General features: G+C 40.5%; 1 protein-coding gene across 3 annotated transcripts in view; it reads right to left on the bottom strand.

The window, feature by feature from the left end:
* LOC106920196 (SPRY domain-containing SOCS box protein 4-like) overlaps positions 1-26658 on the bottom strand; it is a 69410-nt gene that overhangs the window by 17247 nt on the left and 25505 nt on the right. The window contains exons 1-2 of one of the 3 annotated variants that reach the window (XM_014991064.2): positions 25047-25814; positions 12557-13515 (exon numbers count right to left, since the gene is read on the bottom strand). In XM_014991064.2, coding sequence (XP_014846550.1) covers positions 12557-13289 — 733 coding nt within the window. In that variant the 5' untranslated portion in view covers positions 13290-13515; positions 25047-25814. Of the gene's footprint in view, positions 1-12556; positions 13516-25046; positions 25815-26658 lie in introns of those variants that run through there. The other 2 variants (XM_014991062.2, XM_014991061.2) reach the window with 2 other exon arrangements.

Here is a 26658-nt window from a genome sequence, read left to right on the forward strand (position 1 = left end):
AGTTTCCATTCAAACAGTGAGCTTCTAATAGACTGTTACCAAAAACAGTTTAACAGGAGGCTACAAATAACGTCCTCCCTGGTTCTCAGCAGCTCTTTTGGACGTTAAAACTGCAGCTTGGGGTAAGCACTCATCATCCCAATGTGCAGCAAGTATCACGTCAAATATGCTTCACTTTTGTTTATATATACATACACACAATCTTCTCGGACTGATTCACCTTTACCAACCCTAAGACTCATAATCAAATCATACAATCTTCAACCCAAAGCCGCTGAGGTGAAACGACCTGCAGCGTAACTTCCCAGTCTCACTACAGTGAATCACTGCATGATCACATCCTCTACTCTTTTTGCTCCAGCGCACACCTCAATAGATGTCCTTGGTTTATTGCAGCCATCAATCTCTCTCTCTGACACACACACACAGTCACAGGGGATTAAAGCTCACTGATAAAGTTTTCATCAAAAATCAATGCTTCAGGAAAGTTGAGAGCAGAATGACATCAGCAGGGAAGGAAGTATGCACACAGTAACTTTGTAAACAACACGCACACAGCACGACGTCGGTTTTTTTGCTGGTTTACACCAAAGGTTGCACAAACAAGAAAAATGTCCGGTAGACACTGTAGTGAAGATAAATCCAGAATCAGACTGAAGCCTGAAAAGGCAGCAGCGCTGGGTTGGACCAGACTGCGGACGTCCCGGAAAACAGAGCGAGTCGCTTTCCACAAAGCCCATGAAGGGAAAGGGGAACGGCAACGGCCGGAAAAATCAAATACTGAGGTAGAGATTAAGTGATGAATGGCTACTACTAGAAAAAAGAGAAAGGCTGGCCAGCAGAAGAAGAGGGGCGTAAAAAGCGTGTGTGCATCTAGAGAATGCATCTGCAGCTCCCTTACTCTGCTTTCCTTGCAGCTTTGACAAAAGGTGACCAGCTACACAGTTTTACCAAACTATTACTTTTAAATGCACACACTCAGATTGGTATTTTTATTTTATTTTTTATTTTTTTCTAATAATGCAAATGACTGATCACAAAACGTCTCCTTGGCACAGGTGGAGAACAAATCGAGGGAAAACAAAGAAGAAGATGGTCGGAGATGATTTCCACAGCAGCTCCTGAGATCAGAAAATGACAGGATAGCGTTGGCGCCAGATGGTAAAATAATACTCTCAAGAGAAAGGATTCACTGTATTTTTATGATTTGTGACCCTTCCAGTTTTTCAGTGTGGGTGAGGGCATCCTGTATTTCACATAAATGCAACAAAATACAGAATCAAACATTTTGAAAAACAAAGGCTCAAAACAATCTTGTTGACTTGAAACCCAAAAAAGAAATTAAAGCCATATTATATTGTGTGAAAAATAGTAATTATATAACTTTTTGAAGCTCAATTTTATGTTTAATGTTTCTGTAACAGAGGGTTTGTGCCAAATCTGCTTTGGAAACCACTTTCCAAAACACTCCTCCCGTCTTAAAAGAAAAAGGGAAACCGAGTTTTCTGCTGAAGAAACGCCACCTACACACCGGCTGAGGAAAAAAGCTGATAATCACACCGCTAGCAGGTGAGGCATTCAAAGTCCAGCAAATATCCTTGTCTCTCTGTGCTATTTCCCAACATAAAGAGAGGAAAAAAAAACTGAGGATGTTTTTTAATCAAACATTGCAGCTTGTTGCTGCAGAGCTCACAGGCTGGCCAAAAAAATAAAAAGTCACAAAAAAAGACACAAATTTGTTCCAAGAAGAAAAAAAAAAGCACCATGAAAAAGAAGGAAAACGCAACAATGTAGAAAATGTTTGAAATGGAGTCCATCCTCAAAGTCACTATTACATAATATTTCAGTTTCATTCATTTGACTTTATTTAGCTGTAAGTTGTAACAGTAACAAGAAGCATTTAGCAAAAATAACATCTCTGCTTCCTCTTTTCGTTCTGTTGCGAACAGAGCTTTTGGATTCTGCTAAAACCTCCCACACTTATGTTCAACTTTGACGCTATGTCTTGTACTTTGCCTGGGTTAAAAGCAAGTTTCAATAAGAGCGCATTTATTTCTTCCAGCACAACTCTGCTTTGTAAATGCATGAGCAGCGTTCCAGTCATTTCATTGCAGACTCTGTGGGCCTGTGCTATTACGATAGACTAAAATTTACTTCAATTTGAATGCTTTATAAAGGAATTATGTTTGTTTTTTGTTTTTTCTTTGCTAAGCTCAAATCTACTTTGCTTGGCTGAGAATATTCCCGGTGGAGGTGAAGATATGCAAGAATATCCTGGATGATATTTTTGTTATCTGGTTTGAAACGTAGTCTCCCTGAAATGTAAACATGTTAGGAAAACGGTAGATTTTTCCTGTCAGCTATCAAACACAGACGTGGTAAAAACAATGTCTGACTCCAGCGTGCTTCTGAGAGCTGGCTCAGTGTAGTACAGGAACAGAGTGGGTAGAGAGATCCATCCACCAAAATGTCCAGCAAACAAGTTTCATTCACTTGTTTAACATCCAGTTACATTATTTCTACTCACCAAAATATGGAATCTTACAGCAAGATAGTCTTTCGACTCAAATAAAATTCAGTTCAGAAGCCTGAAGGAGGGGACCATCACCATTCGGAGCCGGTGTAGAGGAGAGCCAATCACCACCAGTCAATCTGAGGGTGACCTTCCAGGTCCTACAGCTGTGAATCCAGCTATTCCTCTTTAGCGGAAGTGGAGAAAAGAGCATGAGAACCGGACCTGTTGAGGTCCAAACGCCACAGACACCACAGTCTGACACCAGAACCACATGAGGGCCTTCATAGCAGTGAGCAAAGGTGGCGTAATAAAAGACTTTAAAATTTTCTTTCCCTCAGTCTCCAGATACTGAGAAATCCAAATTTTGCATGTGAACTGATTAACTTTCCATGAAGAGAGAGAGAGAGAGAGAGAGAGAGAGAGAGAGAGAGAGAGAGAGAGAGAGAGAGACCATTTGATGAAGTTATTTATTTTCCGATCATTAGCTCTTCCCTTTACCTGGTTATACTTCATGTTTATTTATTAGAGAGAGAAAGAGTGATAACATTTTCACTGTAAAAACCGAGCAATAAAAACTGCCTGTTTTCCCAGAAGCAAATGATGACAGCTGATATTGGTGATTCCACCACTTTTCAGCTGTGAATAATGCATGCATAACAGGAATTAAGGTGGACTTGCTGTGTGTTGCATCGTCTTTTGCTCTTACAAAGCAGCCTGTTTGTGACAGGATGCTGATCGACATGTTACATGAAGTAATGCGCTAATGCACACATGCTGTCATGGCAGACGTTTGCGTTCACACACATCTCTCTCCTGTTAAATAATTGCCGTGTAATAACGACACAGAAAATATAAAAATGGAAGTATATAAATATGGAAATCTCAATAAGCTTTCACAATTTAATTTAAAATGTTCATGGTGTACTTTTTAGTTGTGTAAAATAAAAATAAAAAGTTACATCCGTGTCTCATATTTCGATGAAGAGGATCCCTGTCCCAGTAAAATAGCCTCATTCTCTCTGGTCTTCTTTAATAAATGTTAAAAGAAAGCAAACAGGAAATTCAGCTGGGCTACAAAAAGTACCAGAGTGAATTAAATGACAAATAGTTAAATAAATGAACTTGGTGAGAAGGAGGAAAAAACAAAGTAGGCTGAGGGACCTTGATACATAAACACATCATGCAACAACACAAAGCTAGTCAGTGCACTGGCGATGTCAGGAGGCCAAACTGTGGCGCTGATTAGAGGCTGAGCCTAAAGCTGACTGCACAAAGAGTGAAGCAGGAGAAGATTGGTGAGGATTATCTTGCTCTCATTCATTACAAGGCCGCAGACTGATTAGATAACCATGATAATAAGACATGTGGGCTTACGTGTGAGAGTGCCGGTGGCAGATTTAAAAACTGAAAACGATGTCGTTCTGATGAAGTGATCCCCAAACACTGAAGCGTAAAGTCTGCTATTTCTACTTTTTTTTTTTTTTTTTTTTGCTTCATTTTGAGGCTGACAAACAGCTATAAAAAGGCCACCTGCACCTGGGGGACGCAGGGCTCACATTCATAGTCTTGTCTGCGACAGCATTAAACGTGGGATTTATGGGTAAGCAACAAGCAACCGCTGAGCTTTCAAAACAGATTTCAGCTCCGGCAGTTTTTCCTGGATGCATGCGTTTCTGTGGATCCCCAGGGCCGGTCGTTGGGCCGCATCGATGATGATGAAGCGGCAGGGATCCAAAACGCCCTGATTTTAATTGCTGTTAATGAATGAATTCTGGATGTTGATTGCGATTAAATTGGCTTCACACAGAAACAATGCTTTTAAACAGAAGGTACAAACAACCACTGGTGGGTGTATTAAGGAAATGCTAGCCGGTCAGCTCCCTCAGGTAGGGAATTAAAGCTGAACAATCAACAGCAATCAGGATTTTAGCATTTTAAAGAAATCTACCGTGAGCTCCCAATTATTTGGTGTAGTTCTTTCTAAGATTGTTCCTTTCTCACCATCTGGCTCTTCCTTCCATTCATCCCTGATGTTTATCCGTCCTCATTTGAGATTTTTTTCTCTAGCCCAGGTTATGAGCAATTATGCTAATGTCAATAATTATTTGGTTATTATGAACACTAAGTGGGAAATAAACCTTGTGTTCACAATGATTGAGTGCAGTAAAAGTATTTGACATTTGTTTGACTTGATTTTATAGCAAAATCTAAAAGACTTATAGATTTTGCTATAATCTATAAGTGTAGATTATAGCAAAATCTAGACTTATTTCATGTGACTGAGGTCAAACTGTTGTGTTCACAGCCAAACAGCCTTTAAAAAGAAACTGGAAGAAGAGTTAAAAGGTATGCAAAATTACATATGTGCATACCAAAACTCCCTCTGTAACAAAGTATAACCATATCACCTGCAATAAGATGTTCAACTTAATAGAAAAATAATGATGAAACCACTTGGTTTGTCTCAGAGATTTTTCACCTTTAACATAGTTAAATTCACCTACTCTATGTGTTGATTATTTACCTAGAGTTACACTCCAAGCATCTCTTTCTAATGAAGTGAACTGAGGAATGACGCGTCTACAAAGAATTGGCTGATATGAGTCCAAAGTCCATTTCCCAGCCTCGTCCCTTACGCTCAGATACACACTGCCTGCTCATTAGCGGAGAAGAGGAAACTGTTCTCCTTTCAGCTGCGTTGTCGTGATGTTTTCGCAGCGCAGCTTTTAATAACTTGGAGGATATTTACAATGCATTTACAGCCGGAGTGCCATAGCGACAGCTCCATCTGTGAACAACAATACGACGGAGTAAAAACGGAGCACGTCACCCGGCGTTAATTTAATGTTGTTTGTTTCTACTGACGGTTATCCTGCATTAGGTTAATCAACATGAAAGTCAAGCGCCAGTTACAGTTCTCATTAGGTAAAGCAGGTGTACATGATTCAGCCTGGAGGTGCTGGGATCAATAAGGTCCCATTACTGCAATGAGGTCAACGAGGATGGAGAGGAAAAACACCGAAGCAGCCAAAACAAAAAGGGTGGGGGGGTGATCTGAGAAAGACAGCCTAAATGTTCACACCAATCACAGTGACAGCAGCACATTTCTGGAGTGCGACAGTAAATCTAGTCTTCAGAGAGGCTTAAAAATTAATGAAGGACTCTCTGAGCTCCAAAGGAAAAATAAACTACTAAAGAACAACAACAACAAAATAACTTAATTAATGCTGTATCTGCAAAAGCTCTTCAACTCCTTTCAGTTCCAGCAGTCAGGCCGTTTCTGGTATCAAGGCAAACAAAAGGTTTCAAAATGTGGCAGCTTCGAAATTGCTTCAATTCTCCATCACGGTAGTTATGAGTTTTAAACTCTTTTTAAAAGATCAGAGAGCGTGGCGAAGGGACAGGGGTTTTCTCCAACTGTATGAAACATGGGAATGTGTCAGTCGGCTGAAAGACGGCAACTACACAACTTCCTTGTTCGTAGCAAAATCAAATCAAGCTGTTTTAAATTATTTCCACTCATGAAGAAACTAAGGGAATCCATCCATCACTCAAACACATATCAGATGATTCATAGAGATTTCTTAGGACGTACTCTATGAATAGTTATCAACTAAAATCACCTGCCATCCGTTCTGCTTCATCTATCAGACAATGTTCAAATGAGGCATTCTTTACACAAGAGTACGACACATTTGCCTCTGCTGCTGCTAGAATATGTCCACTTGCAGCTCAGACCGACCCAAGATCCCAATGCATTACCAGCGTTACGCTTTTGTCAGATTTCTGCACCAATGGTGTGCGTCTGGGCAATGGATGACTAATAGTGAGAGTCTGCAGGGCCCACATGTTCTCAGGAGCCAACACTTCAAAGAGAAGAAGAAAAGCAAAATAACACTTTAAGAGAAATAAGCACAGACACTTGACGTCAAAAGGCAGAGGGACACAAATCAGAGAAGCATTAACGGCCAAGTGCAGCCATTATGCCTGAGGCTAGCAGCAAAGTTAATCTAAAGCGCTAACCCACTGACCCACATATTGCAAAGCCAGCAGTTGTTGTAAAACTCTCAGTGCGAGCTCGATGTTGGGCTGCCACGAGAAAGCTGAGTCACTGCTCCTCACTGGACTATTTATGACTCGGGTACTGATGAGCCTCCCTTCTGTGGAAAAGAACGAAATCCAAGAGCGGAGACCAAACCCAGAGGAAATGAGCTGGTGTTAAAGGATCCAGTTTTCCAGCAGTTTTCAGAATGATTCTTAATCATCTTCTCCGTCTCCTTGTTTCGCCAACTTTGTGAAGAGCTTAGCTTGACGGGTGCAAAAGACAACAAATTAACCAAGCAACATATAATCAACAAAGTGCAAATTGCAGCGGACAGAGAGCATCAGAACAACATTTTTAAAGTTTTTCATTAGAAATGTATCTTAGGGGTTGTGGTCCTGCAGCCTCAAGTCGTCTGCTGCCTGCAACCATTTTCAGGATTTTCCTCTGAACATCTCAGATTTCCTGGTGAGGAGAAGAGTACCCACACCATGACACTGCCACCACAATGTGTTACCATGAGGATGGTGTGTTCACAGTGATGCGCAGTGGAGTTATTTTGCTGAGGGACATCAGAGTGAAGATACCCTTTATGCAGCCTTTACACATGTAAAAAGGACCACCCGTTTCAAAAGTTGTCAAACGTTCCCTGCCCACATATTTCAATTTCAAAGCAGGGAGTGGCCGGTTTTGAGAAAGCCTCCTATTTCAGAGGAAAACGGGAAAAATGGGAACAGAACTAATGGATCAATAAATACTCAGTAGAGTGTAGATGGAGAAATTCTGCCTCTTATGTCATCATCATCTTCTTTTTTGCTCATTTACCTGACTGTACGTGAGCTATCCTGCACCACAGCGCCCCCCTATGACTATCAGTGGCATTGTTCAGAGAATGGGTCCACATCCAAAACCTCCCTAGTAATGACAGACTAAATAATATGAATGGAATGAATACAGAAGACGGAAAGAAAACCACGTCTGTCTAGAGCTGCATATTTTATGTTTAGCTTTAAAAGGGCCTTAAAATGAGAGATAAACACACACCCAAATATTTAAGATGTTTAGGCTTGAACTAACCGAGATCATGACTTTTTCTTTTTCACACTTATATGCTTCTTTGTATTGATTCATCATGTTAAATGCTCATAAAATTCATTGCATTTTGTGGCAATATTTGGACAAAGTGTGAAAATATTCAAGGGGTATGAATAGTTTTGCACATATATAGGCTCTCTGTGTCGGTAACACTTGCCTCACTCCACATAATAATCACACACAGCAGCAAATCGCTTTTAAATTCTGCCCCCTTATCTTTCTTGCTATTTCGTAGCTATTATCTTTTTACTTATCGCCTGGCTTGGAGCTGATTAGGTCAGTTTTTCTCTCCCTCTCATCTGTCCTCCTTGCTTTTATGACCCAACTTCTCTGCTCCACACCGTTTCCTCTGCTTCCCCAACAGTCTGTGAGGCAACGATGACTACTCCTGTCATGTGGTCATGGCGGTATCTGAGGCTGAAAAAGGGATTCCACGAGAAAATCACATTACTCCAGCTGAGTGAGTAGGTTTGCAACATTTCATAGCTGCTAACAGGAAAGGCAGTTTCAGTCCTTCTGTGTGTGCAAGTTTTCCACAACGTGTTCCAACAAAGACGGTTCCTAATGAAGCAAATCAAACACTTGTAATTGCTAAAAGTATGTACACAAGACAAGAGGGGAAAAAAAAAAAGACTTGCGTGAAAGAAATGTTTACACATTAATTTGATGGAAGCCGTCAAATTAACTCACAAAAGAGGTAAAGCATCATCAATTAAGGAAAATAGTCCATCTGGGCAGCTGAAATTACTTTGCTGCAAATACGAAGCAAGAGAAAAGCCTTGAAGTTGGATTACGCAAAGCATAAATAATTAAATCCAATTTACGGCTAATTTCAATGCAACTCCTCTCTACGTCTCCCTGCATTAGCGCACATTAAACCAACCTCTCTGACTCTCAGGCTTTAAAGGGACTTAGAAATCCAAACTCGGGCCTGAAAGGCTCTTCTTGTCTTCACGTCTGGTGCCGCGTTGCTGCAGGAACGGGAGAAATGATCCAAGGTGGAGCAAAATGATAATAATGGTGCAACGGGGGCCTGAGCCGGAGTGATGAGAAAAACAAACTGTGTCATAAGCAGCCGGCGCGTCGGTAAATCTTTTGTTAATACCCCACAGTCATGTTATTTCCCCTTCAGCGGCAACAGTCTGCAAACTCTCTCCTCGCAGGAAGGCGTGCTGGATGAGTACATCAGCGAAGGAGTGAGGCAGCTGCTTCAGGAGCAGACACACACACACACACACGCACACGCACACGCACGCACGCACACACACACATCCGCAGCTACCTTGATTGAGATCGCAACTCTAAAACTCATCAGGAGAGGCAATAATCATGAGATAAACTGCAGAATGTGATGCAATGTCTGCTCATGGCTGGCCTTGACAAACATTGATGTTCTCCGAAAGCAGACAGCAGTTATGACTTCATTCTCACTATTTGAGTCATCAACAAGGCAGACAGGCTGATTCAATCATAATGACTGAACACACCAACTGTAAACTTACCCTGTTGGGCCCTGCAGTAATAAAGAGAGCTTATGTCTACTTATTTCCACCCTGACAATAAAAAAAAGAGAGAGAATAGTATATATATGTATGTATGTATGTATGTATGTATGTGTGGTAAATAATCTGCTCTTCAGCTTTAATGAGGAAAACTGTCATTTGTGGTTCTGAATTCTGCTGCCTTCAGAGTTTGCACTGATCCCTGCGGTGCCATTTCAGAAGCTTTGCAGTTTGTTTATTTGCCTCCTAAAAACACTCGCAACGAGCAACGCCGAGCACCGGCTTCCGTTTAAACAAAAAGTAATGCAAGCCGTGAGATCAGGACAACACGAGGGAGGCGGGCAATTACTGTAATGCAGTTCTCTGAAAGGAAAGGTGATGAGAGACTTGAATGTTGTCCCGGTAAAGAATAAATAAAACATCCCCCCTCCCAAAGCTCGCTCTCAGAATGAAGAGAGAGAACACTAAATTATTATTTTGGAGCAGAAGATCCAAGGAGATTTTACTTTACTCAGTCCTTGTTCAGCATAGCTTTTGCCTCCATCTGTCCAGACAAACACATGCCATCTCATCTGTTTTGTTTTCCCGTCTCATAATTTGCATAACATGTTTGCAAATTTCCTATACGGAAGATACAGTTTCATGCGAACCGAAGACGAATGTTAACCTGTTTAATTTGGTGTTTATGTGATAAATAAATACATTTATTTCCTAATTGTGAGGTGGAAAAAATTTCAACATGTTTTGAAAACCTGCTGCGTGAAGTGACTTCATGTAGAGCCTTTTTACTCTAATACCACTAAAACAAATCCAGTTCAATTACTTTACGCAACCTGAGTCACCTTAGTATTACGTAATTAAATCCAGGTGTTCACAACTGATAGATATGAACTCTATGGAGAGTTGAAGTTGAAATTGCAAAGTAAAACGTGTCCACAAAGTATGCAATCATGGGAGCTCAACAGAAATGCACAGTAGATTTTTTTGTAGTTGTTTGTCTTTAAAAAAAAAAAAAAGAAAGAAAGAAAAATAACTATTGATACTGTTCCACTCCAGGCTTTTGCACTACTCTGTGTTGGTCCATTACCTCAAATCTCACCAAAACGCACTGAAAATTACAGCTGTGATATGACAATATGTGAATAAATTTGCAAAGCACTCGGTAGATAGAACCCAGTTCCACCAGTTGCAGATTAACTGTGATGTGCTGTCATGCACCTTTCTCGTTCACTTTAGCCACAAATATATGAGTAACATTTCTATGCTTTTGGTCTTCCCTCCTTTTGAAATCTCTTCTTGCATATCAAGATGAACCGACCGGCATTAAACTTTGCATATTTTCAACCAGACCTCATTTCACAGCATGAAGCCCATATGCTCGTTGAAGCGAGAGCTTTGAAAAGACTTGATATTTCTCATATTCTCCCCGATGGCCCATGACACAGAGTCACTATGAAATCCTGCAGGTGGCTCCTTAAATGGAAAACTAGATGTGATGATGCGGTCTCCAAGCATTTCAACTATGTACTTTAAGTTATGTCTCCGGTCTGAGGTTTTCTCTTGTTCTGATTCACATTTTAGTTTGTCGGCTCCAATTTAAGAGGCAAAAACATCCAATTTAAAGCTGCGATGAGACTTGTGACCTCTTTTTCAGAGTATAAGAACATGTTGTTGGTGTCATGGAGTCCTTGGAGAGCAGTGGTCCTCTGAGGACATTTTCAGAGAGAAACTCGAGATGACTGGAAAAAGAGAAACCAGACATAACAAACTACAAAGAGGAATCGGTTTCCTCTTTGCTCTGTGATGAGTAATAAAAAAATAAAAAAAACACTGTTTTGATATCAAACAAGACCCATGGGGTTCTGCAAACTCAGAGACAACCAGATCTTGCGTTTGTTTTCATGACACACACTCTCCCATCATAGCAGGTGCAGGTCCATCTGTATTTATCCATGATGTGCGTCTAACCAGGCTTTTGAAAAACATCGCTGTTTGGACTGTGATACGAGGAAGAGCTTGGCTCTTCTCTCAGAACACAAACATGAAAACAGAGAGGGGAAAGTCTCGTGAGAAAAACATAAATCGACGTCCGAATTGTGAAAAAAAAATATCAGCAGCAATATTTCCACAAACAGCGAATGTTCTCGAGTAATCTCCTCTTGATGGCCATTGAAACAGCTAAGATACATCATTTTTTAAAAACAAAGCCTTTTGAAAGATCAGATATGGGCAATTAATAACAGGTTGTCAGGACTAATTGCTTTTTAAGAAATTTCATGTTTTGTCCTACTATAAACCAGACCTGATTGAATAGAGCTAAATGCAAGGAAAACCTGAGTTACCAACCATATACCAGTAATCAGTCACAGGTACATTAGATTGATTTAAATCAAAGATTATTTGTGTGTTAGAATGACCTAGTTAAAGTCCCATGCTAAGTAACACTGATAAATCTTTGGAAATACTTATTTTACACAAAAGAATGGACATAAATTTCAGTATATGGATGAGATTGGCAGAGTTAGAGCACAGAAACTGACTTTTAAGAAGGCCAAATAAAAATGTAGGACTTTTCAGATTTTATTTTCTAAATAGTTTCAAAACCATGAGTGTTCCTGCAAGGTATTGAAGTTGGAAAAACTACCAATAAGCTCAATTTAATGGACCATTAAAAGAGAACTAAAGTTCAAATCCTAATTAATGCACAGTCCACAAGTGTCTACAAATGTCCATTTATGGACATTTTTAGCATAAAAATATAACTAAAGTCATTGAATAAACCATAAATCATATTTTTATATAAGCTTTGAAACAAGTCAAACCCTACTGAATAAAACTGAAAGTTAAGTGTGTGAAATAAGCCCATTTTGCAGAACAAGTGAATTTAAGTTCCACCATTGGACTAAAATTAACTTTTATTTAGGCTGTCTGCTGCTAAATCAAGCATGTAGAGTACCCAACCCCAGAGTTTACAGAGCTTCACACGCAATTAATAACTTTACCACAATCTCTGACGCGCGAGAGCATGTCGCAATCACTGAGTTTCTTTTCCCAGTATCAACATATCGTCACCTTCCTAAAATAATGGGCCAAGTCATTTTTTGCTAAGAGTGATCATTTGTAAGAAAAAAATTATTTTTTTTCGGCCTAATTCACCTTTTGGCAAAAATTACTTTCGGGAAAAAAAATGACTTAGGCCATAATTTTAGGAAGGTGGTAATATTAAACGTTGAGTAAGTTTAGTTCAGTTGTGGTTACTTCTTTTAAATCAAGTATAATTCATCTTAAAATCTATTTAAATGCAACAGTATTAGCAATGTCCTTTAAGTTTCATAAAATATGAATTTTCTCCCTGAAAGCATTCATGTCGTGTCATGAGTGGAGATAAATGTGATTACTTACGATCCAAGCCGTTGACATACTTCATGGTTATTTCACAATGTCCCCATACGGCACTCACGATGGGATACAGCTTCCTTCCTTTCAGGCCTCGAAATGCAACTCCTAGGTACTGTCCATCCACCATAAAGCTAAGCGTCCCTTCATCCATGTCCAGAATCACGAGGAGAGAGTCCGGGAGCGTGAACGACTCATCTGGCTCTAGGAAACAAGGGTACGAAGGCAGCGAACTTTGAGACCGGTTCTTACTGTCATGGTAGAGTCTGTTTCGTCCCAGATCCCAGCCCCAGGACTCACAGTCCGAACCCACTAACGCGGTGTACCCAACAGAGTGTAAAGGGGCTTCCGAGGTCGCCACGCCCACCACAGCGTGGGTGCCTCGCTGCCGCGAAGGCCAGTGGATCTTCCACACGTGAAGACCCCGTGTGTATCCGACCCGTCCTCTGATGCAGTCCGTGCTTTGAGCGACTGGGTGTCGGTGAAACGTCAGCTTGTCGTCCTCTTTGATGAAGATGTTGAGGGAGCGGTCGTCTGGGTTCCACGCGTGATGAAGCTGCGTCTCCAGTCCAGCGCACGGCATGTCCAACAGGAGGTCCAGCCTGGGTGGCTTGGAGAAATCTGGACCTCTCAGCTCCAGGTGCTGGCGGCGATGAGCCGTGGGACGGTACGACGGGGAGCCGCCACTTTCCCCGCGACCTTCCACCGATTTAATGCTGCCTGAAATCTTCTGGCCCATGGCTGTGACGAAAGGGTTGGCGGGAGGAGAAGGGGAGGAAGGCAATGTGGTATATGTGCAGGTAGGTGCTGCGGAGCGGGAGCTCGACGTTACCTCATCAATGCGGCGTTGCTGAAGTTAAAGTTACTAAGTGAAGGGTGATGGAAGGAAATGAAGGAGGAGGAAATGAGTGGCAGATCTGGTTTCATGCCACAAATGTCTTCATTGTGAGCTGCATCTGGTCCTGCTGGAAAATTAAAAGAAAAAAAGACAAAAAGAAATCGTTATGAAATCTACTTTTAGCAAACAGTCATGCAAGACTAATCCAAGAAACACATCTCCTATTTCACAGCCATAAAACTAAAGCAAATGAGTAGATTTAAAAGCACTTACAAGACACTTACAACAAATAAAAGAAATTGTAGGAAAGCGTTTCTTGAAAACAGGAAGTGTGCAACAAACAGGGATGATGTACGTTGGGCACAGACTGTTTTCTTGAGAAAAAAAGTTTGTGCTTTCAAGGAATATGTTAAATGGAAACCGCATAATGACACCAGTGAAAAACAAAGCACTTTTGCTACAAATGCCAAGGAATTATGGGAAACATTGCCTGAACAGGCGGTCAACAGCCAGTAATAATTGTTTGCACAAAGTTGATCAGATAAGAAAATATTTCATATTAGCGCACTTTTTTATCATTTCCAGACGTTTTTGTGTTTTCCATCATTCCAAAAGTCTGCTGATGTCCACTGATTGCAATAATCAATAACCGCTTTCACTTTGTTTTGCCACTTAGCTTTAGCTTTCACACATTGAGCCCAATGAAGGAGAGCTTTTTACTGCTCTCAGATCCTCATTCCTCCTCACTGGATGAATCTTCACATAAATCTTCACTTTCTGAACTCAAACAGGAGCTGGAAACTTTGCTATCACCACTTTTGTCTCGACTGGATACTGATTCGAGAATTTGGTGTAAGAAAAGCAACATCATCACTTTTCAACTTTTCTTTCACACTTTTATAAACACACTTTATATTTCTAAATATAAGCTACGAGCAAGAACACAAGTGAAAAGGAGAATTCAATAAAACGATTATATATTCCCCTAAACGTTCCACAAGAAAACAGATTCAAACCAAATGTCCTGATAGTGTCGGTAAAACATTTTGTATCCCATATCTGTAATTCTGAGAATTCAAGAAACACAAACACATGAACAACTACAAATTCAAACAGCACTTTTTCATCCCACGATTTCCAAACCTACATGCCAATCCGTGAAAACTACCCAGTTGTGCAACGTTGGCCACATCTGAAGCTGGCAAACTCACTTTTAGCTAATCTAATTTTAATGAGCGCTGCCTGAGCCAGCAAAAACAACAACAGAAGGAAAACAAAAGCACTGCGTAATAATTCATCTCCAATCCTTTGTGTGTAACACGGGTGAAAAAGCCATCTAGACGCTAATCCTAATCTGCATAGAAGGCTGCAATAATATGTTGTAACCAGCTGATTAACTTGAAGTTCCTGTACAAAATATGAAATATTTCTGAGGAAAAACCACAGAAACTATTGTAGTTTTCTTTTAAAAATGAATTCCATCTTTGAGTCATTTTCCGTGCAACGTTTGAGTTTCATCTGTGGGTGTTAAAAGTTTTAGGTCAATTTTTAGCAAAGTATCAGTTCTGCAGACCTCAAATCAGAAGTAAAGTGTTACTCTTCCTCATTTCACATTAAAAATCATTACACCAAGTGACAAAAGATGGTTTATGTAACATCTCTTTTTATTCAGTCAAAGTCACGGGACGAGGTGCCAGAATTAAGGATATTAGGTTTTTTCTCGGATAGTCCGAGATCTATTATTTCAGTCAACATATAATTGGTCTTCAACGCTTAATTTTAGCATACGAAGGCAGAACAAAGATGATCTCACACCCACCCACACGCAGCTCTGTGTGGTTAAACTGGTGCAGAGATCTCTTCCAGGAATGGCAGCTGAAGCTTCCTCTTTGCAGGAAAAAACACTCGCACTTAGGCAGAAGTGGATGGCACAAGTGTGTGTGTGTGTGGGGTGTGTGTGTGTGGGTGTGTGTGTGTGTGTGTGGGGGGGTGGGGTGTGTGTGTGTGTGTGTGTGTGTGGGGGGGGTGTGTGTGTGTGTGTGTGTGTGTGTGTGTGTGTGTGTGTCTGGTGGTGGTGTTTACCACACATCATTAACTTGCAAAACAGCAAAGATGTATTTTTTTTTAAATCTTTTTGTTCCAACGTATCTGTGGTTGTAAAACTGAAACTTAAGCCCTAACCAGCCTGTCTGACACCTAGATATGAGCAATTCATTTCTCATTTATGTGTGACTTTTGCTTTGAGTGAACAAAGAAATTGTGTCCTCCACAATCCTGTAAATAAATCTTCTAGCATTTAACTCACTCTAAAAAAATAAATAAATGAAAAAAATGCTGTAGGTCTCTAGTCGTGAGATTTTAAAATGTTTCTTCTCCTTTCTACCCGTCCTCCTTTCTGTTTGTGTTGGCAAGATAAAGCTGGGTCCTTACCTTTAGAGTTTTAATGGTGTTAAACTTTTGAAATAATTTTCAAAAAGTAAGTTTTCCTGTAGCCGTTATGACGATAACTCAGTCCTTCACTCACTTCACTTACATGAAGGGCATATTCTCTTGTTTTGGCCATTTTTAACAGTGGCTTAGACAAATGCAAATCCCGTTCCACTGAATAAATCCAGTTAGACACAAGCCTTTTACTTTTCTCTTGCTTACAAGAAAGATAAATTTGGCTGTTTGGAAATATTTCCCTCTGACTGTAAAAAAGTTGGCAGCAGGCTAGCTACCTGAACAGACAGCCAAGCTAAATAATCATTTAATATCAGCTTTTTATACTTGCTGCAATTACACTGTTTAGTGCCAATAAATATGAAAGAAACTGTTTTTTTAGAAACCTCCTACAGGTTATGTAAATAAACAGGAGCCCATGTTTTTAACAATATATAATTAACCAATCAGTAACATAAGCAATGGCATATTACAAAATGAATATGTTCTTTTTAATGCATCTCCAATCACTCGATGTATGTGGCTGGTTGAATATAATAATGTGTCACCTTACTTTGACAAACCGCTTACAGAGAACAGCTTAAATATGAAACCAAAACCCGGTCCAGACAGTCAAAGAGCTCAAAAACGAACATGTCAAAACTAAAACTAAAAGTGGTCCTTGGAAAGTCAGTCAAAGTGCAAACAACCGTGTTTCATCTCTGCTGCTTTCATTTTCGTCATTCTTTCTCTCTCATTTTTCCATCATGAATAAGGTCATTGCAGCTGGCAGCCGTCATGACTAATGTCTGCCACTACTCCGCTCACTGCTAAGTGTGAGAGGACAGGCACACGTACACACACATTCACCCCCCCACACACACACACCCACCCACCCAAAACAGGCAGCTGCCTCTTTGTGTGTGTGTCAGCCCAGCTGACAGGTAGGTAAGGAGAGGAAACTGCATGTAAGACTCTGGACTCATCTGTTGCCAAACGTCAAAACTTATGATGCGTTTCTACACGAGCCTCGGTCTGGTCTGGTCGGGTCTGGCCTGGCATGTGGCTGACAATTCAGCATGTTAAACCACCATCAACGGAGCACTTGACCTTTGATCCCGTGTCATAACGGTCATGGTTGCATAGTAACTTCTCAGGAGGCCGGTGTTGAGCCGGCGCATCGTCTGCTGCTGCAAATAGCAGGAACGTGCTTATGCCATCTGTTGTTTACTTTGCCGACCTCCCTCCGTCTTGTCGGTTCTTCCGATTAGCTCCTTCGTTCTCCCCTCTGTCCTGCTGCTGCTGCACCTGTATGGTCAGGTCAATGTTTTCCTCAGTTTCTAATGAACCCACTGACATAAAATTCACACCAGGTGTCCGAAACAACAATAGTAATCCATATATGCAAAGAAAATCAAAGCACTAGTTAAGTTATTGGTAAAAAATAAAATTAAATTAAACAGAAAAGAAAGGGATAGCAAACCAAAAAGCTGAAGTCTGTCAGTATTTAGAAATCATCTCTGCTACTATTTCATTTAATATGAACTGACGGCTTATAAAAATGTTTCTCTTTATCAAAGTTTTGAACAAAGTGGCACAATTGGTAGATGCAAATGGATCTTTGCAACCCAGTCCCACTGTTGCAAAACCAACCAATGGCAATAGTTAGATTTCTAAAATTGTCATTTCTAACTTTGAAATGTTCCAGTGATTGCTGATGAAGCTTTAATCTGGTAAGGCGAGGCTGCAGCTGAACTTCTCAGATCTCAATGGTCACAATATCTGAGGAGAAGGAATGGGTCTGCCCAGAAAACACAACATCAAAAATGAAATTTTCCGTTTTCTGGAATGGACATCAGCCACATGTGAATATAAATAACAGGTGATGTTCAATAAATTGATAACAGCTGCAGCTGCTCCTGAGACATCACAAGTTATCACATAAAGAGGAGAGGAATCTTTCTTCTCTGTAGATTCACTCTACTATAAAGCATTCAAAAGGAACGAAGAACACAGAAACTGAGCCAAAGTGATTAGAGACGGGAAGCAAGCTGTCAGAAGTTGGTAAGTTTAGTACAGTCTTTATCAGAAAGTGGCTCAGACTGAGATGAGAAGGCAACGACAGGGCAGACAGGCTGTAATGTGCACCTGGTGAGTGGGCTAGCTTCATCTGGCCTCTCCTGCTGCACCCGTACTAACAAGCTTCAGCAGACTGAGAGATTGTGACGACGGCGTGTGTGCACCACTGTAAGATCGGGAGAACGGACTCTGAGCGGGTGGCTAAATGGGACAGTGTCTTATTGAAACTTGTCCAGTGAGCTTCTGACAGGATTTGAACACACAAATATAGCAGCTCAACACAGTGAGACAAAACACTCCTCTTACCTGCACTGCTGCAAAAGGTCAGATATCAGCTTAAAGTATTAAAATAAAATATAAACCTACTTGAATTTTTTTTTTTTTTTTTTTTTTTTTGCTCAGTAGAGACTGTAACGTTCCAGTACAGGACGGGACTAAAACCTCCTGGTCGGGTCTCAGCTGGTCAATTAAGGCCAACCAGGGACCCGAAATAACACAAAGAATGAGCCCATAAAGTTCTACTGTGATTCAGCCTTCCTGTTTCTTGTCTCAGTCGTGAACATTGTATTTACATTTGTGCTTGAGTCAGCTCATCTAGAGCCATATCCCTGCCACCTGCCGACAGTAACAACAGGAAACCGCTATTGTATTTGTCCCCTTAAAGAACACAATAATAATTTTGACATCTTTGGAAGTTCCTTTTTTTTTTTTTTTCTTCCCCTGCCAATAATCAGATGAGTCAGGCGGTACCACTCATAAGTCCTTACAGACAACGTTTTCAGTAAGCAGCTGACTGTCAGCCCAGACAAAGAGTTAATTAGTCATCTTAAGCAAAAAAAGATGGATTGACTGTAACTTTCAGCTTTCAGAAGTACAAAGAAAATTAGAACCACAAGCAGCTTTCAGCGGGTTGCAAGCCCAACCCAGCGAGTCTGCCCTTTGCCCCGGCCTTCTCTGCTCCCAACATCCCGCTAGTCTGGCTTTACTTTCTTATGTCTGTCCATCAGTGTCTTCTCCATCTTACTTGACTTAGAAAAAAAAACATTTTTCATTCATGTAATTATATTAAATTCATATGAACTTCATGAAACAGTGAAAACAATATTACATTTAAACTAGGCCCTCTAGCCAAAGGCTGAGCTGCAGACTCAGTTCCTGCTTATAGAGCTCAACTTTTAAAACTAATAAAGCAAAGAATCCTCTAAAACTAATAATTTTCCTTAAAGTCTTTCTATTGATTCAAGAAAACAAAATGACAGCTTTATGCAACATGGCCAAAATGTTCAGGCAAACTTGATCAAATGACTCGGATAGTATTTTATTTATAAAGGATTGCCAAGGCATAAAAAATATTTTAAAATGCAGAATATTTTTGGTAGGTCAAGCAGAGTACGTTTATTATTCATTGAAATAATGCATTACATCACAACTATAAATGTCAACGTTTTTCATCTGGTAGGCCGGTATAATTGCGAAGGTAGAAGGAAAAAATAAATAAATAAAATCTGAAGTCTTTGGTTTGTTTGCCGTCCCAAATAAGAGAACAGGATTCATTTTATAAAATCAGTTCCTCCACCTAAATATAGTCATTTTACCACAGCTTTAGAGGCTTTATTCACTTAAGATAAGTTCAAAGACGAATAAACCAGAAGAGTAGTACTGAATCGCAGGATGACGTATGACTAATGAATTGTTAAATAGACCATTCTTCAGTCTTCCACTCCTGGGACGACATCTGGGCAGCAACGTCGACACGCCGGAGCTCACACGCAACCCCACACACACTGACAAACACACATCTATATTTATATTGCACGGCGTGTCTTCATAGCAACAGATGTGCCCACTACATTAAACAAACTGCCTGCCTCTCAACATTGCTGACATTCATTCCGACTAAAGGAATCCCTGAGCAGCTAAAGAGACAAACACCGCCCGGCTCCAGAAAACATCTTCGGCTGCACACAGAAGTGCACTCTAAGGCTTTGACAGAAATGTTTCAGATCATCAGACAACTCTTAAAAGACATTGGATTGCTGTGTCACGACCTTAGCAGTCTGTTCATGTTCTGTCCTTCAATCCTGCTGGCTTAAAACCACTTATAAAGAAAAGTGGGCCAAACTCCTGCATGCTGATGTACAGGACTAACAGCTAGTTATCAGAAATATTAAATGGCTGTTATTACTACCAAGAGTTAAACAAGTTGATGTTAATTTTATTGGGTAGCTTTTGTTTGCACATACATGTGCAAGTTGGTTACAGCAACCTCTTAGATTAATAAATAATTTTTTTGTAAACTGATTTTTGTGTTTTCTCAGGTTATCTTTGATTTGAATTGTGTTTGATGATCTGAAATATTGAAGTGTGTAAAGAAAAGTCAGAAAAAAATACTGTATAACTCTATAACTAACAGCTGATGAAAATGTTGAATAAAATCATAAAGAAACAAATGACTTTAGGACGTCATCTCCCTTTTAAAAATGTGACTTTTATTTTAACAAACCCCTCACATGGATTCTATTCAAAACTTTTCTTCCTCTCTGCACTTTAATTCTTTCAAAACTCTCTTTCTTGTTGCCTTATCCATGTTTTCTGTTCCCTGGCCCACGTATCAATAAATCCATGGAGACTTCTGTGGAGCTGCCTCCCTATCAGTTGGTACAACTTATCTCGGGTCCGTCACCAAATGCCCCAGCGTCCAGCAGGAGGAAATCAATGCAAGTTCAGCATTCAGTAAAAGCACCATCTGCAAAACGTAGGACACGAGCGAATTCGCACGCGGCTGCAAATCAGTACTCGCGCTGACTCACAGTGACAGAGCCACTCATACAGAGATAAAATTATGCAGTTTCTGCCTGAATATTTTTTTTGTGTGTGTTCCCGAAGCATAATTCCTTCCCTTCTCTGTTCCGCTACAGTCTGAACTCTTTATAAAGTAACTGCAGTAGCAGACATTTCCCTAATGAATCATGCTCCTTCCCCACATATTCCTCTTGTATTCGTCAGATTTTCTCTAGAAATGTTAAAGAAAAACCCTCCACACATTCATTTCCCCTAAATAGTGAACTGAATCCCTGCTTATCAAGGAAGTGGAAGAGACATTTTGACCAAGATATTCAATGTAGGATGAAGTAAAAAGAAATACAACCAATGTATGAACACAAACACAAAACTATGTTTTCTTCTCAAGAGTTCACCTACTTCTGTGCCCAGACACCTTAAAATCCATGGTGCCCTGAGGGAGGATTATTAGTGCTGCTATGATCAAGTACCCCTTTAAAAGGAATTGGCCTAAACCTGTTCATCTCTCACAAACACCCACACACACGAAGACACGGAAAGGGCCTTGGAGATGCCATCCATAAAGCTCTCAGGGATAACGGTGGCAGATTCACAACCTCTGAGGTAATGAAACTGAATCAAAGTCTGTGTGGATGCGACGCACTCCTGCTGCCTCACTTGTTTCTTGTTTAGCACCAAAGCACTTGAACAAGTGATGAAACATGTCACGCCCACACAAGTCAAACGCAACTGAAGAAATGTTTCAACTCTTGTATGCTGAAAGCCGTATTTGGGTCACAGACTGTTTTACTGGATGGTTGTCTTGGAGCAGAACGCGTATCAATGGGTAGTGGAGAAAGTAAATGTCCCGTATTTTCTGTTTTGTCACACTTAAAAATTTAAGATCAGAATTTCGACTGACTAAATAGAAATAAAAGCCATTTTCACAGGATGTTTCCTTGATTATCCAAACCAACTTGGCCTTGTGTAAAAGTAATTTCATCCCTTGTTAAATCAGGATTTTTCTGTAGTGAACTATATTTTTTTATTCAATTTCATAGTAAGCCACACACAAGCTTGATTACTGCCAGGTTTATAGAACCAAGAAATCACTTAAACAGAACCTGTCTGACAACCTGAAGTGGGATAAAAGAAAACGCATAATGGCCTGATCCAAAAAAAAAAAAAAAAAAGAGGGAGAGAGAGAGAGAGAGAGAGAGAGAGAAACAAAGTTACTGATATTTATCAGTCTGAAAAGGCTTAAAAAGCTAATAAAGTTTTTGGGCTCAGCAAATAATAATGAAAGCCATTCTCCAAAAATGAATAAAACATTGATTTATTCAATAAATCAATGAAATGATCATTTGAAATCTGCTTTATGTATTGAATCATATCTAAAAGTGTTTAGATGATGTGAAATATTGAAGTGTGATGAAAAAACATTTGCACAATTGGTAGCAGTGAGATGAAGTTCCTGGGTTCGAATCCTGGTCTGGGGTTTTTTTTTGCCTGTTGTCCCTGTGCATGCGTAGGTTCTCTCCAGATGGTCTGGCTTCTAAAAACATGACTGTCAGGTTAACTGGTCTTTCTAAATTCTCCTTAGGTGCATGCATGGTTGTTTGTCCTGTCTGTCTTTGTGTTGGGCTGGCGACCCGTCCAGTGCGACCCCGCCTCTCTCACATTGACCACTGAAGATGGGCACCAGCACCCCTCACAACTCCAGCAGGATAAGCGTGTTGGATAATGGATGGAGAAAAATAGCAAAACTGAAGAACTCCATAAAGGGTCATACAGTTTTTCCTCAACACTAGATAGTGAATTTAACCCTGAATCTCACAGTGATTGATGTAATTGTTTATATTTACAGTTTAATAAGATTAATTTAATAAACTGTCACAAGATTATCAATTACATCTCATCAATGGTACATTAATTAATGGTCCTTGTAGCAACTAATGAATCATTTATGATTCTTATTAAGAAACACCAGTGATTATGTATGCAGCTCTGCAAGGCTTGTCTGCATTACTTAGAGCTAAAAGCTACAAGCTGATATTTCCAGGATTAAAATATAGTAAGAATCAACCCACGTACTAAAAAATTTGCTTTATCTTATTCTGTGCTAACAAACTAAGTGTAGATCCGAGGTGGACAGTTAAACAGCTGTCACACCATTTCTCATCTTAACATGAATGTTGGTATATCTGCAAAAATGCATTTTGCATGGATCAAAAATTGCAGGGAAGAAGCACATTTTGAGAAAGAGTAAGGACTGTCAATGGTTGATTTAGGAGAATGCTTAAAGTTTAGATGTACGGGGAAACCCTGTTGCAGTTCTCCGCCGTCTGAACATTTCTGCTGCTGCAGAGTGAGCCCTCTGCTACGAAGCATGACCTTCTTTGAAGTTATTTTAATCTTGAAAAGGAAAAAGCACAGTTTTTCAAAAACATTCAAAGAAACAGAAGTTTCTCTTAGTTCTACAATGAACTAGTTCAAGCACTTGTTTGCAATATACATCGGTATTGTGAAAATGCTAAATAAACCCGGATGTCAGCTACACCGCTGTTGGTTGTATTCATATCTTGAGTTGCATCTATATTCAAATGTAAACATCAGAATCGGGTCAGAAACTCAAAAATCCTTGATTGCGATATCTCCGACAAGTTCTTGTGTCTGTAAAAAGCGTGTGTCGCTAATGATGCTTCCCTATTTTGTATTGTGTGTGCCACACTGTTCTGCTATTTCAGGATAGCATGACATCACCATTCCCTTCAAATTATTATTATTTTCTCTGCTTAATCTTGGGATGAAAGTACGTTTCTCTTTTGAGTATGAGCGGTCAGATAATTATTAGCTGGGCTTAAAACATGCCGACATCCATCTGCTTGAACTACTCTAAACGCTTAGCATGCTGGTAAATACATTTTCTCTTCGCAGACAGAGCGTCTGCATGGCATATGTTGAGAATCACTATTATTCAATCACTGCTGCAAAATCTGATTAGTCCTTTTTTGATTTTGTAGCAGTAATGCACATGTGCAACAAATATGGCGCCCTAAGGTATAATGCTCATGTCACACAATATTTATAAAAGTAAAAAAACACACAAAACACAAACAAACACTGGCAGCTTGGATAACTATGATCAACTTGCATAAGCTACGTATGCGTAGGAAGGCTTTACCAGAGTGTTTCAAACAAAAAATGTCTGTCTGTATGCCACTGAAAAATAAGTCTGATACATTTAATTTGTCAATCATAAACAAAATTAATCCAAATCATGTTCTTTGGGCAGCAAGAGTTTTTGAAGCATCTCTTTTCTTTCCACATCTTGGTAAACAGAACTGTTCTTAACAAAGAGAAGCACAAGGAACTGTAAATTCACACAACTCTGTACACGCAAACACACACCAACACATGGACAAATAACACTTTGAAGAAATATTTTCACTGTCTTCAAAATGCGACCAGGCAAAGAAGTGAAGATGAAAGGGTGGGAGGAAATCTCAATTAAAAGAAACGCGTAAAAGGAAGGGAATAACTAATGTAAAACAATAAAAAAAAAATCAGGCACAGACTGTGGGTGGTTGAATGTTGCACATGGATACCCATGAATAAAGAGAGTGAATGAAAACAAACAATGGAGGACATGGAAAGAGAAAGAAAGAATAACAGTGAGAGAAACAGAGGTCAGCAGCTGACAAAACAAAAGGATGAAGTAAAAAAAAAGAGAGCTGATACGGCTTTATCCCCGAACGAACCAAACAAACACACACACATTCCCAGCGCAATCCATAGACCAAACACAGTCCTGTGAGAAAAGCTGCCGCAGACGGCGCGGAGCACGCACTCACATCGGAGGTGTCTCTTACAAATACAAAAACAAGGCGTTTAAAAATAGACACCAGGATCCATCCTATTATTGTATGCGAGCAGAGGAAATCCAGGGGTGGCTTATACGAGAGCACTCAACATGGGTCTGCTCCAAACAAAAGCACACACATGCGCATACACACACCGGGGGTATCCCAGCTGGCCAGCTGAGACCTTCGGACCATTAGGGGAATTAAAGGCACCAGAAGATAATTGAAGTGAGGTGAAATGGAGTGAGGAGGAGCTCATAGAACGGTACCAAGGGCTAGTGGAGACAAGACTGAGTTTATCTTCAGAAGCAACAGAGCGAGGCTGATCTCCTCCTCTAATGTAAACATAACGAAAAAGAAGTCGTGAGAGTTCTGCTTTTAAGCCTAAAGCGCTGCGTGAGTAATTGGAGAAACTGTCACCAAACAGAAGCAATCTCATTCAAACAAAGATTCACCTCACCTTTTCAGATGGCAGAACAGCTCAAACTGTTTGTAATGACTTTTCATATCTCACCTCATGTTGCAGCTCAGTCTGAATCCATGAATGTCTAAACGATGGTATGAAGAAACATCAAAGTCCCTCACACAAAAAGCAGCGTATCTCATTCACGCAGTCGCAAATAGAGAAGACAGTGCAAGGAAGAGACGAGCAGCTCGCAACTCTGACCACAACTGAAAGGGAGAGACTCTTTACTCAGAGAGCTGCCCACCTCCTTCCTCCCCCCCCCCTCTCTCTCTCTTCCTCTCTCTCTCCTGTCCCTCCCTGGAGCTTATCTGTCCTAAGGCTATCACTTCTCCCTCACCTCCCCCAGGCTCGCTTCTGCTCCAACTCCATTGAGGGTTTCCAAGGTAGCGCAGTCATGACGCGTACAGTGGACAACCAGCAGCTCTGAACACACTCTCAGCCCAACTCCAGTTTCAGTTCCACTTCAGTCTTTCCGAGAAAGAGCCACTGAGCAGAGAGTGAGAGAAGGGAGTGGGAGCACGAGACATGGAAGCCTGAAAGCTGATCCCTCTGATCTCATCAAGCAAAGTTACCAACAGCAACCAGACCAGCCGGCAGCTGAGAGAAACACCCGGTTCACCTCCCTCCCCTCTCCGGCTCCCCCTCCGGTTTTACAAAGAGCTCACACAGAGCCAACCAACCACACCATCCTGACCCTCCCCCGTCTGCAACGGCGACACACACATGTGCACATACGCTTAAACCCCTGCACGTGCCGCATGCCTAGCGCTTGCACAGCATGTGCACAATATTGGCATCAAGGTGCAGGAGGCCAGTCACGTCTAGGGTGTCACATCGGTTTACACGGATCAGCTACAAAGTTAAAACCGCTTGCAGGTGAAACGAATATACAGTAAAATGTTCTTACCCAAAGTCTGCAAGGTCCAGTTGATTTATTGATTTAGCTTCCAACCTTCAGGACCTAATGGAAGTGGTGCCACTGCATGCTGACAGAATCACAGGGTACGTCCAACATCCTGAGTTGCTTCAGCTAGATAAATTCTCTTACAAAATATGTGGGAATTGGTTCAGACATGTATAAATGACCGATGTAAACAGGCAAATATTTAAGAGTTAAGACTTGGGTCACATGCTCATATAGAAAAATGTTAAAAAGTAAGTGCAAGATGTCTCTGTTTGTTTTGTTTGCAATTAACACAACTTTCAGTGCCACTCCCTTTTGCTCCAGTCTAATGTTCTCACAGTCACCTTTTACTTTTGTCATGTTGTAAATTCACTCAAATCTAAATGTGTGTAATTAAGCTTTTTCCAAGTAGTTATCTGCATAGCATTCAGAAAAGCATTAACACAGACAGGCATATACAGGAAGTGGCAATAAAGACTAAAGCAAACCATGAAGAACTCAGATCCAACCACTTTACTTCCTCCTCCTTCGCTCAGGACTACCATCACTACCAGAAAACCAAAATGCCCACGAAACCTCAAGTCCAAGAATACGACTGCCATATCATTACATCACATCAGCTCAGATGGCCAAACATGACATGCAGCAATACAGCTTTGAGACAGTAATTCATGGTTTGCCTGACTTCTGTTCTCACACATCTGCAATTAACAGGGAGGACACATTTAGTGGCTGGGTGACGTCAAAGAAAACACT

Source organism: Poecilia mexicana, unplaced genomic scaffold (genome assembly GCF_051168715.1).
Source record: "Poecilia mexicana isolate PSO_F unplaced genomic scaffold, ASM5116871v1 scaffold_17, whole genome shotgun sequence".
NCBI classification, from domain to species: domain Eukaryota; kingdom Metazoa; phylum Chordata; class Actinopteri; order Cyprinodontiformes; family Poeciliidae; genus Poecilia; species Poecilia mexicana.